The 15,104-nt window shown below is 54.0% G+C and overlaps 1 protein-coding gene across 1 annotated transcript; it reads right to left on the bottom strand.

The window, feature by feature from the left end:
* Positions 1-7,171: 7,171 nt before the first annotated feature.
* On the bottom strand, positions 7,172-14,866 carry ARSA (arylsulfatase A). Its single transcript, XM_054988933.1, has 8 exons — positions 14,226-14,866; positions 13,717-13,957; positions 13,195-13,413; positions 12,894-13,063; positions 12,165-12,289; positions 11,678-11,805; positions 9,981-10,083; positions 7,172-9,863 (listed from the first exon to the last, which is right to left on the bottom strand). Exons 1-8 carry the CDS (start codon positions 14,450-14,452, stop codon positions 9,508-9,510), a joined length of 1,569 nt encoding a protein of 522 aa, XP_054844908.1. The 5' UTR covers positions 14,453-14,866; the 3' UTR covers positions 7,172-9,507.
* Positions 14,867-15,104: the final 238 nt, after the last annotated feature.

Below are 15,104 nucleotides of genomic sequence, written 5' to 3'. Positions count from 1 at the left end.
TATCAACTTTGCCCTCAGTATTCTTCTTACATTGCCGCGCAGTGGTTTACTTTGCCATGCCGCCATGTGGTTTTTCAGCATTTCTTCCCTATATTCAGCTTTTGAGCTCTTAATTTTTACTTACTCTTTCTCTGAAAACATCAGCCAGTGACTTCTCTTCCTTGCCCTTCATGTAATCATTCAGTGCCCTTTTTTCTGCTGCAGCTGTTTGTTTTACTTGTAACAGTCCATTATTTTACAGGAAATAAAGTCACTCTACGTTGCTTCGAGGATGTGGGGCATGTTTGGCTGTCATGATTTTCCTCCTGCGATCTCGTGCATCCAGTTCAGCTTGTGTCCAATTTACAATTCCAGCCGCGGCGTGTACAGCATGAATTATATTTCTACCATTTAATTCTGGCAAGTATTTTTGAACCCTTTTTATGTATTCAGCACAAGTCTTCTTTTCCACTGTTGTACGCTGAATATCATTAGCTTGCAATATACCCCAATATTTGTAATTTTCTTCTTAAAGCTTTTGATTCTGTTTCCCTCAACAAGTTGTATTCCATCTGAGTCAGTAATCTTGCCTCATTTTATTGATAGCATTGCACAATTTTCAGTTCTAAAGTCCATCGTTATATCTTGGCTAAATATGAGAACTGTATGCACCAGAGACTTGATTTCATCTTCATATTTTCTGTATAACTTAAGGTCATTCATATATAGCAAATGAGATTTTTTTCTGCTTCCTCTCTTCTGCTTCAATATTTCATATCTGCAATGTGTTTTATTCAGTATCGTTATTAGTGGTTTCATAGCAATAAAAACAATAAAAGTGTCAGGCAATCCCCTTGAAATATTCTGTCAGATATAGACACATCCTACTTCCACTCCATTTGCTGTCAGTGTTATGCACCATTTCTTCGTTGTTGCTGATAAAAACTTTCTAATATTCCTGCTAACTCTGAACATTGCTGATGTTTTTTCAATCCCTGAATGTGGCAGGGAGTCAAACATCTTTTGGTAATCAATTCATTCCAGGCTATGTGCAAATTTGTTTTCCTCCTTTTGCAATTTTTTAATACCATTTTATCTATCAGTAATTCACCTTTTGTTCTACAAGACTTGAGTCATTTCCTTTCTGTTCCTTTGGTAAAAGGCAATTTAACAATCAGATGTTGTTGAACTGCATCAGCAATTATTCCAGGTCACAGTTTAAACATTGTTGGCAAGCAAGTAATTGGTCAATAAATATTTGGGACTGGGTTGGATTTGAGAAATGAGTATGGACGTATTTGGAGGAATTATTTCTCAGCTGATAGTAATATTAATGTATGTTTTTCTATTTTTCTAATTAAAGAAGCAGATTCTTCAGGAACATTCAATAAGACTGTAGTTAATTTGGTGTCTAAGTTAGGATATGAGTGATTTTATCAGCATGGTGCCTTGCAAATTGGCCACAGCCTGTTGCTTAAGGATCCACTATTTGCTAATCTTGAGAGGGCGCTTACCACCATTGCCAGCATCACCAAACAATACTCTACTGTGCAGATACGGAAGGACCAAGATTTCTTTGTCACCATCCCTGCCACACACCCTGCATTTGTTTGGACTCGCCATGAGTTTCCCTCCGTCACTAGCTCGCTGCCGCCCCAGGGGCTCTAGCTCACCTCCTTCTGGAGTGAAACAGAGCGAGGGAGGGGTCACTTGGGAGCAATTGCGTTTGCTCCACTCAAGGCCTCCTCCTGCTGCCAAGGGCCTTCGGATTTCCCCACATGACTCCCAGCCACAGCAGCAAGAAATCCCCCCCCCCGAGGTGTCAGGAATCCATTTGCATTCCTCTTTCTCTAGGAGTGGGCCATTCTTGTAGGCCCGGCCTGCACCCTACAGGGCCTTAAAGATCCCTTGGGCTCATCCGAAATGAGCCACAACCTGTTTGCAACAACCGAGTTATATTAGTCTGTGCCACAATGAGATGGGATGGCGTATGCCCTTCAGATACCATCAAACCCAGGGTGGGGCCGGCTATGAATGTAGGTTCAGATATTACTTGTGATGGAGCCATAATGGTCACAAACTCTTGAGCTGCTCCCAACACCAAGGACTCTGTGGGGACAATGGAGTCTTTTAAAAAAACCAACTTTGGGGTCAGCAGTGCAGAGACAGGCTTGTTCAGCACATCCTGGGAGAGCGTTAGGTGGTGACCTGGGTGGCACACCCACAGAGCCCCAACTCTTGTCTTGAGACACCAGCCCCAGAGACACGCCCTCCACGTTTGGAGTGTAGAATAGAGTGCCTGGTGAAGGGGCCAAGGAAGCGACCCCCTCGGGGAATAATTTGAAGAATGCTTAGCCCCAATCCACCTCCACCCGAAGAAAGAGAGCCTCCCTCAGCCTTGCTACCTAGGGAAAGAATGAAAGACTGGTGAGGAGCCCTCCAGACGGGGCGCTGCCCAAAGAAATGCCTGTGAAGATTGCATTCCTCCCCATCCCCATCAGCTGTCCTTACTCTCCGGGTTGTAGCTGTGTGCCCCCAAGAGCTGCAGCCAAGTCACAAGCCCCAGAAGAAGGCCAGCTGGGGTGCCCATCACGAGCCGGCGGCCTCGGGTGCTGCTTCCACATCGTTGAGCCAGTGCCTCCGCATCGGGACGCCTCATCTTCACAAGCGTTCTCCTTCTGTGTTGCTAGGAGACGGGGCCTAGCCTCTGCCGTTGTGGCAGGTGATGGAATGAACAGGTCACCCCTCCCATGAGGAACAGGTGGGAGAGGAATGCCACAGAGGACGGGCTGTCGGGGAGGGGGCCATATGTGCCCCCTGACCTGCTCAGCGCCTGGCACAAAGTCAGTCTGAGCCACGGCCAGATGAGGAAGGAGGACCATAGCAAAGCGTGTGGAATGCCCACACAATAGACCTTCTGGAAGGCTGAGACACTTCTGGAAGCCGTGCCCTCCTGCCCGGGCGGCCATAAGTGGCAGGGGCTGAGAATTTAGGCCAGAGCAGGCCTGGGCACTTGCCAGGGGTGGGTCTCAACAAAGGGTGTCGTCTGCTACTGTTAACGGTCATTGGCAGGGTGGGGGTGGGGGTGCAATACTGCAATCAACCAGAGGGTTCATTTTTCAATCAACGTGCTTTGCCATGGGCTGCTAAGGAAAAATCAGAACTGTTATGGGAAGGAAATTGCCCCTGTAGCTCGTCTCCCCCTGAAGTCTCGGCAGTGCACACTTGCCATCAAACGTCTCTTACACTGGAAAAGCTCATTAACAGGCCGAGTTATGTGCCCAGAGGTCAGAAACAACTCAGAGAGTCTTGGAAGAGCATCTGCTTTGCCGGCAGAAGATTCCAGGTTAGGAGGACTTGGCATCTCTAGTTAAAAGGGTCAAGTCGGAAGTGTGGTTTTTGTTATTGGACTGGGTTTTAAAGAATTTGTTAATTTTAAGAGTTGTGGAGGGCAGTGCTGTGTGTGATGCTCGCATTTTTCTCTCTAGCCGCACAGAGCAGAAATGCAGCACGCAACGGAAGTCAAGGAGGCCACTGAAAGCCAAGAGGCCTCCTCTTAAAAGCAGAAGAATTTGCCGAACTAGATAAAAAGGAGGTCAGGATTTGGCAGGGCAGATATTAGTTGACAATAAAGGGAGCAAAAAGAATTTGACTAGCAAATTGCTAAAAACATTAAGACTGCCCATACACGTTTTCCCCCCAAATGTTTCAGGAGCAGGAAGGTAGCTAGGGCTGGGCTGTTGGATGACGGAGGAACGACAAGATTGTTAAGGATGAAGAGGACAGAGAAAATGAACGCTGCCTTTCAATCTGGAAAATGCGGCAAGCCCACACCGGCGCTCTTTCCAGGGAGGCTGCCTAAACAACTGAGCCCAACTGAAGTGAGGAGAGATGACGTTTTCAGACTATAAGGCAAACTGAAATCTAGTAAGCCTGCTTCTCCAGACAGCGTACACCTGAGGGTCCTTAAGAAACACGGATGTTAAATTGTATTGCCGAAGGCTTTCACAGCTGGAGAACGATGGTTGTTGTGGGTTTTCCGGGCTGTATTGCCGTGGTCTTGGCATTGTAGTTCCTGACGTTTCGCCAGCAGCTGTGACTGGCATCTTCAGGGGTGTAGCACCAAAAGACAGAGATCTCTCAGTGTCACAGTGTGGAAAAGATGTAGGTCATTTGTATCTACTCAGGAGGGGTGGGGTTGAGCTGAGTCATCCTGTAAGAGTTTCCCAGGGTGTGGAATGCTAATGGCGGGAGGCTTCACTGTATCCTGAGGAGGTTCTTTTGCATATGGATTGGGGCTTGATGTGCTAATCTTCTCCGCAGGGCTATTGTTGAGTATACTCAACAATATACTCTATACTCAACAATAGCCCTGCAGAGATTACCCCACCCCTCCTGAGTAGATACAAATGACCTACATCTTTTCCACACTGTGACACTGAGAGATCTCTGTCTTTTGGTGCTACACCTCTGAAGATGCCAGCCACAGCTGCTGGCGAAACGTCAGGAACTACAATGCCAAGACCACGGCAATACAGCCCGAATGTTAAATTGTTAACCTACTAAACTTCTCTTTTCCCACTTGGTGTGTCTGACGAAGGGAGCTTTCGTGTCTGATGAAAGCTCATACCCTGGAAATCTAGTGGGTCTTTAAGACACCCTCGGACCCAAATCTTGCTCTTTTAGCTACATATGTAATTTGTCACTAAACTTGGCCTCCAAAATGGCTCCACTGTGGACCAAGGGCCAAGTAGCCTGACGTCTGTTGCAGGTACATTCACAGAAGCTGTTATGAAAGAGAGGATTATTAAGCACCTACAAGGACCAGCCTGCTGAGGGAAAAATTAGTATGGCTTCTTCAAAGGGAAGTTCTGCCTCAGCAACCTCTTTGGGCAGCAAGTTTTGAATCTGGCTCTTCTACGGATGACCAACAGGGCTACCCACCTGAAGCCATCGGAGAGCAGCTATCTCCAGAATGGGAGCTATCTTGCAGTTTCTCAGGGCACAATCTTCTCTCTCACGTCATTCGCCCTCTACGTAAAGCCTTTAGGAGAACTCATTCGCAGCTATGGAGTTGGATATCAATATGCAGATGACACCCAACTCTGTATCTCGCTATCCAGGTCCCCACAGGATGAAGTAGAAATCTTAGATCGCTGCCTAACAGCCATAGTGAAATGGCTGAAAAATAAAAAATTGAAATTGAACCCAGACAAGACTGAAGCGATGCTTGTTGGGAAGGCAGAGTTCTTGAAAGACTTTCTGCTCCTCACTTTTGATGGAGTTCATCTGACCCTTAAAGACTCAGTTAAGAGCCTAGGGGTTATACTGGATCCAGCACTACTACTAGAAAAGCAAATTAAGGCAGCCACAAATGTGCTTTCAACCTCACTCTAGCCTGGAAGATGGCTTCTTACCTCGACATGGCCAACCTGGTCACCTGGATCCATGCTATGGTAACATCAAGGCTTGACTATTGCAATGCACTATACGTAAGTAGTGGGGGCCAGAGGCTGGGCTCAACCCACCAGGGGACTGGCAGCCCTACCCTTCACCAGAGATCATAAACTTGGCAGTCATTGATAACAGACTGGGCCATTTTATGGTTTAAAGATCAGCGGTGGGGGCAGGGGGCTTCCCCACCCCTTGCCATCTCTCACCTGGCTGATGGGGGGGCAGACCTGAGAACGCTGCAGCACTCAGGAGAACTTCCATGTTGCGCTGGGAATGATGCAGTTCCCGGTGCGACACAGAGTGCCCGAGGGCACGCACGCAAGGCAAGTTTTCCCATCAGGGTTCCCCCACTACCCCCCATCCCCCCCCTTTGACACCCAGGGCACCTGGCAGCCCTAGACAAGAATCAGAGAGTAGGAATAAATGGAGAGGTCTCCCAGGGGAGAGAAACGAGCAGAGCAATCCCACGACTGGTATTGGGACCAGTGATACAGCGAATAAGAATCCACACTGTTCTCTGCGGCTCTTCTAAAGCTCTTCCGGCTCCTCAGAAATCCATGCAGCTGTCCTGCAAAGTAGGCCAATATGATTGCCCTCCTCCCCTGTATTTTGGGAAGGGGATGCCCAGGCAAAGGGGCTGGTCTCTGTCCACTTGGCACTTCACTCAAGGGCAGGCGGGCTCAGTCACCATCTGCCTCCCACAGCGCTATGGCAAGGAAACGGAAAGCCTTTGAACGTGCAGGCCAAAGGGAGCCTCCGCATCCTCAGGCAGTCGACCTCTGAATCTCAGCGCTGGGAGGGAACACTGGAGGGAAGCCTTGGCCTTGGCCGGCCACCACGTGCAAGACAGGAAGGACGCCGGGCCTCTGGCCACTCTTACGCTCTTCCTCCCAATTAGTGAACTGTTAGCAGGAAACGTGTTCAGTATCTTACCGACAGACACCGGATGCCCCCTGCTGGATGCTTCCCTCCAACTTTCCCTCTCCTCAGCAGGCTGCGTGGAGCTCTTACAATTCAGACAAAATCACGGCATGCGCCGTTTTCAACGTCCAGCCCCACCTGTACCAGCCTCTGGGGTACAGAGCGCACTGGTCACGTCTGTGAATAGCCATGCCATGTTTGTTTGCTGTATCACTGATGCCACAGTATACTGAAGTTATAGGGCCTTAACGCTAACCTGTTGTAATCTATCCCCTAGCCATATTAACCATGTTCTCTGCAGTGTGTAATTATTGCTCTCCAGGGCCCCAAGTCAGCGCCTCTCACCTTCCCTCTCCCAAAGTATGCATCTCCTAGTTAGACGTGACCTTGAGCGTCTAGCTGCCAGTTTTGCTACTTTGCCGGATGCTGAGAATATACTGATTGTTTACTCATAACTCCAAGAGGTTCTCACAGAACACATGTAATCTTGTGTGCCAAAAACCTAACCGTTGCTGGAGCGCAGGAGTTTTCAAGTATATCATAACCATTATGTTTCGATTCCTCACTTCCAGCAAGCTCCGTGATGGAGTGCAGACCTGAACTTTAAAATCCTGAATAAAGCCTTTTCTATTGGAACAAATGTGTGTTCACTGGAGAGGGGCCGAGGGATCTACCTGCCAGGGACTGACAGCACCATGCCTGCCGCTGGTTTACGGAGGGAGCACTGAGGCAGACCCGCCTCTGCCTCCCCCTCCCACAGTCCATCAGCACAGCTGCAAAAACCCTGTCTTTGAACAGAAGAAAGGCCATGCAGCCAAACCAGGAAACACCTTTATTAGCAGGAACTATACGCTGCGGAAGGAGGAAGTTGCCTTTTGGGACACATCCCGAGAACCCGCTCTCGGTCTTAGGTCAAAAGAACGGAGGAACTGAGAAATCACACTGCAGTACCGGGGGACAAGGTCTGGTCCCAGCGAAAAGAAGGAAGCAGAGGCCACGCGCCCCCTTTGCTCCTTCACAAAGGGAGGGGAAGCTATAAATACAGGAGACACAAAGACCCTCAGTTGGCAGAGAAAGAGCACCGAAGGCAACCCTCCCCACTCCTTTTGGTAAACACAGCAGCTGATTTAAGGCACCCCTGGACCTCCAGCACTAGTCCACCACTGCTGCTCTTGCATAAGCGCAAGGAAACAGCATTCCAGGACAACGTGGGAAGGTGGTGGCCCAAGACCAGGCCTGCTGGCAATGCTACTTGGCACTCAAGCCAGCAGACGGCATCGTTGCCAACACTTCACACGGGCTCTATGGCACAGGGCCTGAGGCAACATAGCCGGGCATCACAGTTTAGTTGCCAGCCTGACAGGCACCATCCTTCAACAAACAGCGCTTCTAAGGAAGACTCCAGAGAGAGGTTGGACAACACTGGTCAGGTGCACCACCAGGCCAGAGAATTTTCTCACGTTCAATTGCTTGCCGGACGTCCCTCGGGAGTCTCTGTTGTCACCTGCAGTGGCCTGGATCAGCCACTCTGCTTTTCTCCACGTTGCTCAGTTTGGGCATGAGCAGGGCCAGTCCTCCGGCCACCCACCCCCAACAAGGAACAGCTGGGGCAGTGCAAGAAAGCCGGCCGGGATGCAGCATAGGGCTTTGGCTGCCTTCCAGCCACCAGGCAGGGCAGGGAGCGAGGGTGATCTTTGCTCGGACCACCGTAAGACCCGAAACCAGCCACACCCAGTCACACTGTGGCCTCTGACCCCAACGTCATTTGCCCCCCTTCTTTCCTCTCTGTGGCTTCAGAGTGTTCCTGCCACTGGATCTCTGTTATGTTTTGTGACAACAGGCTAACACCACCACCTCTCTGGCTTCACTGCCAACGGGGGCAAACTTCTGCAGCCATGAACGGGAGGTCCTTTCAGCTGCCACCAGTCACATCTCAAGAACCAAAATGGCAGGGAGGACGGCTCGGTTCTCCTCCTGCATCCAGCTCACATCAGGCCTGTCCTTCTCTCTCTCTCTCTCTCTCTCTGTGTCTGTGTGTGTGTGAGAGAGAGAGAGAAGCGGAGGCGGTTTGTTCCTTCTCTACGTCATAGTTGACTTATGGTGACCCCCACTAGGGTTTTCTAGGCAAGAGACCTTAACAGAAGTGGTTTGCCATCGCCTGCCTTTGCAAGCCTGGCCTCCCATCCAATTACTAACCAAGGCCAACTCTGCTTAGCTTTCAAGATCTGATGAGATCGGGCTTGCCTGGGCCATCGAGGTCAAGGTGGTCCTTCTCTATCCCGCTAGGAAATTCAGGTCCCACTTCTTCCACCTGTAAAGGAGGAAGGGGGAATGCTATCCCTGCCGCGATTTCTAGCAGTGAAGCTGTCCATGCCTGGGGAGAGGGGGCAGGCTGGAGGGAGCAGACTCTGCCACTGACCACTTTAAAGGAAGGAAAGTAAGATCTCTTCAAGGAGGGCCCAGGCCCTGAGCCCCACATTCTGCTTCTCCTTTCAGGCCGCTCCATAAGCTGCCATTTGAGGTGGCCAAGACACCACAAAGCTATTTTGGCACGCTGGCATCTCACACTGAAAAGGTTGCATGGATCACAGAATCATATAGGGCTGGAAGGGACCTCCAGGGTCATCTAGTCCAACCCCCTGCACAATGCAGGAAATTCCCAGTGACCCCTGCTCCATGCCCAGAAGATGGCAAAACACCGCTAGGATCCCTGGCCAAACTGACCTGGGGGGAAAATGCTTCCTGACCCCAAGGTGGAAATGGCCCTTACCCTGGACGTGTAAGCAAGCGCTGAAGAAACCCTTCCTGCCCTCCCTCTCATGATCTACCTTGAATGCACACTCAAAAGAGCCGGAAGTCAGTATTCTCCCCACCCCCAGTAAGCCCCAGATGTCAACGTTTCACTTGGCCATGGCCAATACCCCCCCCCCCTCCACCACAACGAAGGAGGCGCTGCAGCGTGATCCTGCTCAAGGGCTCCATCAATGCCCAGAGCAACCGTCAAGAGAAGACGAGGGTGGCTCTGCCCCAAGGAACTTACAAGCTGGCATTCCACTGGGCAGAGCGGAAGAGGCGATGATCGCCTCAAGGTGACTTCAGTACCTGGAAAGCCAACCGGAGTTTAGAAGGGGCTCCGCTTGGCTGAGCTGAAGTTTAAAGGCCGATTCTCGAGGGGGGAACAAGGGGCAGGTGGGGACGAGAGGCCGCAGGACAGCGGCAGCAGGAAGGCTTTGGCTGGCACTGGGGAGAGCAGCAGGGCTCGAGCGAGGGGTCTTTTCCCCGCCACGTCTGACTCTCCGCAAACTTCATCTGCTCATCAAAAACGGCCTTCTGCAGGCGGACTTCTTTGAGGACGGCCAGAACTTCAGGTTCGACAGCACCTCCCCGGAGAAGGTCGTAGTTCTCGGCCGGATCCGACTCCAGGTCATGGAGCAGTGGGGGTTCATGGGACAGCAAGGGGGTCAGCCCGTGGCAGTCGAGGTCAGGAGTTGTGCCGCTGTGGAAGGCACCTGGAGAGACACGCAGCAGGGAGGCAGGGCTGCAACACATTCCCGCCCAAGGAGGAAGGAAGCAGGAGGGGTCCTGATCCCCACAACGCGCAGCGAGGAAAGGGGGCTCGAGCTCACCTTGTGTGAAGAAGTGGGCTTTGTACTTTCCATATCGGACGGCAAAGACACCAAGCAACGGGCTGGGAGCTGGCGGGTAATAGAACATGACCTTGCGGGGGCTCTGTAGGGGGAGCCAGAGGGGAAGGGCAGGGGGGTCACAGAGGAGGCATCAAGGGAAGCGGGGGGGGGAGGCAAACGTCAATAGCCCCCCCCTCCTATTCACACACACCTGGCTCTTTCTCAGCATCTCCTCGTGAGAGCGCCTGTCAAGGGACCCTGGCGAGCAGCTGCCAGAACTGCCCCAAAGCATCTCATGCTCCAGGCCTCCCACATCAGATGTTCTGCTATGCTGGGGACAGCCTCACCCTCCCTCCCCCCCTCTAGGAATGTAAAATCTCTGGAAATTCTGATGCCACAAGGAAAAGGAGGCTGGGGGAGTGGGGGGGGGGACACAAATATACACCTTACTTTCCTATCAAACTTAAACCCGGAGACAGATCAAGATGGGTAGCCGTGTTTGTCTGTAGCAGTAGAAAAGAGCAAGAGTCCAGTAACGTCTGTAAGACGAACAACATTTGTTGTAGGGTACGAGCTTTTGTGAGTCACAGCTCACTTCTTCAGATACCTGGGTTCTGTGACTCACGAAAGTTCATACCCCGCCACAAATTTTGTTAGTCTTATAGCTGCTACTGAACTCTTCCTCTTTTCTAAACCTAAATCTGTTTTACTGATTTAACAATGTAAAATAAGTCATTTATCTTAGGTAATGTATGAAATGTTACTATTTGACATATTTATGAAACTGAAAAGTAGTGTTTTCATTTTCTGTAAGAAAAATTGCAAGTATACCCAGCACTTGTGGGGGAATGAATAACTGCTGCACCCGGTGCTACTACAGAACACGTATCTTCATTTTTGCCAACTGAGAGGAAGCAAAAAATAAAAGTTGAAGATGTGGTCAACAAAAGGAAGTTATTATTCTGGCCAAAAACACAACTGCAACAGGTAGGCCTATTCACATATTGGGATATTAAGTTAAATTTTATTACACTGAGGAAACTAAACTCTAGAAAAAGTTCTCATACTTTTTCATGCTATACATTTAGAATGAGTGAAATGCTATTTAAGAAAGAATTCTTTCCATCACAAAGAGAAAATATTTCAAAGAAGTTTTTTTTTTTCATTGCTCTCCCAAATTGCCCAGTTTTCCCACTGAACTGGGTGGGGAAAAGCTCCCTTCCCATTTTTTCCAGTTTTACTCCCCCCGTCCCCGGCCTTCACATCTCTGTCCCTCTCTTCCACCAAAACACCTGCTGTACCGCATTGCCCCCTGGGATTCCACTTTTATCCTTCTCTGGCAAGGCTGCAAAATCTGCAGGACAGGCAGCTGTTCAACTGATGCTGTTTTCAACAGGGAGGTGAGAGAGGAAAGTGTCGCCCACTGAATTTGGCTCCCTCTTGCCACCGATAAAGTCTCCGTAAGACTCTCTTCTCCCTCCTATTCCTTGATCGTCACAGGACCTTCCCCCACCAACCCCCATTCGTATCTTGAAAGCGTTCCAAGCAAGGCTGAGCACACCGGAGGCCGACCGGGCCCATCGGAGGCAGCAGCCAGGAGGGCTGCCCACGAGGATCCCCCTGCCACCGCTGCCCATCAGCTCCTGCAAGGAACCACCACGGAGCCCACTGGGCAGGGCAACCCCCCCGAAGCTCACCTCCTTGTTTTCAAAGAGGACAGGGCTCAGGTCGTAGCCGTCCAAGGTGGCCTTGGGGAGGGGCACCCCCGCCACAGCCGCGACTGTCGGCAGGATGTCCAAGGTGCTGGCCAGCTCATGTGTCACACCTGGCCAAAGAAAGAAGGGGAAAGGAGGAGAGAGGGCGGGCGGGGGGAACCTCCAGCTAACCAACAGCTATTTCCTCTGCCCTAGCCCTGTCACACACCCCTACGCCTTTCATACAGAAAAGAGCAGCCAAAGGCTCAATCACCAAGGTGCTCTGCACCAACAGCAGTGCTTTCCCAAACGCGAGGAGGCCCTTGATCCTCGCTGCCAACAGAACAGATTAGCAGGCTCCACCCCAAGTTTCTAGCCCTCAGGCAGAGGCTCGGTGCTGTGACATCTGCAGAACCCCGGGCAGGCAGCAAGACAACTCCTGCCTGATGGCCATTGTGAACTTCAGGCCAACAGCGGCCAGGAGACTTACCTGGAGCAATGCGACCAGGCCAGTAGGCCACAGCAGGCTCCCTCATCCCGCCCTCGTAGGTTGTCCCCTTGCCACACTTGAGGAGACCCGAACTGCCCCCCCGGGACATGCGCATGGTTTCCGGGCTAAATGTAAGAAGAGAGGTAGAGGATGTTCGTTTCCTCTCCTTCCACCAGCCCTTGCTCCCAATGCGACCCCTTCCTGCCGCCGAGTCCTCACACCAGCTCCCCTATCGGAACCACCTGCTCCAAATTCAATCTCCAACCCAGCCAGAACTCTGGAACAGAACTCTGACCCCCCGTCTCCCCAGCAATTCCAGGTGGGTCATCAACCTGGCCACCCTCCAGCACTGCAGCCTGCGCATGAAGTACGCATCACCACCACGCTGTCTTTCAAGGCTGTGCTAAGGATACGATGGACTGGCAAACCCCTACAACTTAAGCTGTCTCGCGGTCCCATTTTTAAGCCAGCCTCCCTCCAAGGAGCTCAGGGTGTCTCTCCCCTGCTTCCTTTTATCCTCACAAGTAAAATCTGGCTGAGAGCGAGAGATACCAGATCACAGGCAACCAAGGGAAGGGGTTGGCTCTTGTTCAGGACTCCACAGGTTCCCGCCATCTCGGTGCTCCTGTGCTGCCCAAATCCAATGGCCATACAGATAGTACTCTCTCTTCAGGGCCACCTTTCCTTCCCGAGTTCCCCAACTCCAGTCCTCCTCCCTGGCACACTCACCCGTTGTCAGAAGTGAAGAACACCAGAGTGTTGTCGCGTACCCCGCTGTCCTCTAGTGCTTGCAGGAGGTGCCCCACAGAGCCATCCAACTCCAAGAGGGCATCTCCAAAGGGCCCCCGCAGGGTCTGGCCTGTGTATTCCTGGCTGGCAAACTGGGGGTAGTGGGTGTGCTGGGGAGGGGAGAACACGTTGGCACGTGGTGTGCCGAACCTTACCCCACTCCCAGGTCAGGAACCGAACCTCCCTGCCTAGCTCCTTTGCCCTCCCTGCTGCCTTTGGCCAGGCCAGGTCCAGAACTCACATGGGAGGCATAGTAGAGCAGGAAGGGCTGTTGACGCCGGGCGCAAGCAGCAATGAAGTCTTGGGCAAAAGCGGTGTAGCGGGCTTCCAGGTGGGGGAAGGAGACGGGCTGCTCCACGATGCTGAGATTCCAGAACAAGGGGACGGGAACCACGCCTTCGTCACAGGTGCCAAAGCACGGCGTGTTCGGGGGGAAGCAGGTGAGGTTCTGGCAGGGCCCCTGCAACAGAAGAGAAGGGAGAAGGCACACTGCCAACAGTCCATGCAGTTCCCTGCTCTGATACACACAGCACTCCAACTGCCCCTAGTCTCTAAATCGGGTCTCCTACTCAGCTGCCCCAGGGAGAGGGAGAGGTGCTAAGGCCGATGCAAGAGGATGAACGGTGGCGGCAAGGCTGCGGCTGGGACGATCAGAACCAAGCTGTCCCTTCCGCACTGCCCGCATCCCAGGGGCCACCAGCAAGTAAAGGGCCACCTGGTCTGCCCCGTGAAGCGCCCCCCTGAGTGCCCCCTGGCAGTTCACCTGGTCATGCGAGTAGGGCACCCCCAAGTAGTGGTCAAAGCCCTGGTGCGTGGGCAGGAAGGTGCCGTTGGGCCCCACGCCCAGGTGCCACTTGCCCACCATGGCAGTGGCGTAGCCCCCGCTCTTCAGCAGCTCGGCCACGGTCACCTCGGCCAAGGGGAGGCCTCCGCGCGAGCCGGGGTAGAACACGCCCGGGTAGACGCCCGAGCGCGTCTGGTAGCGCCCCGTCAGCAGGCCGGCCCTGCGGGCACAAGAACAGGCAGCCTAAGCGACCCGACCCCCAAGGCGCCGGGGCCAACGCAGCCCAGGCCCAGCCCAGGGGTCCGCCGTGCCCCGAGGGCCTCCCTCCCCACTGCGCGCAGCGGGGCCGAGGGCGCGCCGGTCTGGAGCGCCGGGGCCGTGGATTTGCCCGGCCGCGCTCAGTAAAAGCGGCCTGAGTCCCGCTCGCCGGCGCGCCCCGAACTCCCGGCGGGGCGGGGCAGGGCCCGGGAGAGGCGGGAGGGCGGTACCGGGAGGGGCTGCAGACGGGGCTGCTGCTGTAGAAGCTGCTGAAGCGCAGGCCGCCCGCCGCCAGCTTGTCCAGGTTGGGGGTGGCCGACGTGGGGTGGCCGTAGGCGGCCAGGTCTCCGAAGCCCAAGTCGTCGGCGAAGAGCAGCACCACGTTGGGCGGCCGGCCGGCCGAGGCCAGCAGGGCCAGCGCCGCCTGCAACAGGGCGCCGAGCCCCGCGGAAGGCATGGCCGGGCCGCGGCACGGGGCTGCTCCCCGCAGGCCTCTCCGCCCAGCCCGGCGCCCGGCTCCGCCGCGCCCGCCCGAGGCCTGCCACGCGGCTGCAGGCAGGGCCGGGACTGGCGAGCGCCGGGCTGGGCCAGCACCGAGCAGGGGCGCGGGGGTCGGCTTGGGCGCCGGCCACTCGCCACGCTCCGTCCCAGAGCCGCAGCCAGGCGCCTCCCCGGCGGGATCCGGCCCCGCAGAGCGCGGAGCACCTGGCCGGGAGGCAGGGCGCCGGCGGCTGCGCGGAGAGGAGCGGAGCGGAGCCCGGCAGGTCCTGCCTCCCCGCGGAGAGCGCTGCCCTCCGACAGCTGGGCGGGCCGCCCCGGACCAGCCCCTTAAAGGCGCCGCCCGAAGGACCGGCCGGATTCGCCCCCTCCGGCGCCGCTTTCCCGGAACGCCGCTCTGACTCCGCCCCTCCCTCGGCGCCTCCGCCTCCCGCCGCGGAGACACGCCCCTTCTCTGCACTCCCCGCCCCCGCCGATGACATGCGGGGGGGGCGCTGCGGGCGGCGGCCGCAGTCACTCCCGCCCCCCCAAGATGGCATTCCTCGCTGAACCGAGCATGTCTGCTGCCTGCCTGCCTGCCTGCCTTCCTTGGGGATCCTCAAGTAGCCGGG

Source organism: Eublepharis macularius, chromosome 9 (genome assembly GCF_028583425.1).
Source record: "Eublepharis macularius isolate TG4126 chromosome 9, MPM_Emac_v1.0, whole genome shotgun sequence".
Lineage (NCBI taxonomy): Eukaryota > Metazoa > Chordata > Lepidosauria > Squamata > Eublepharidae > Eublepharis > Eublepharis macularius.
Note: the sequence above shows the minus strand (reverse complement) of the source record. Positions and strands in the feature narration are given on the sequence as shown.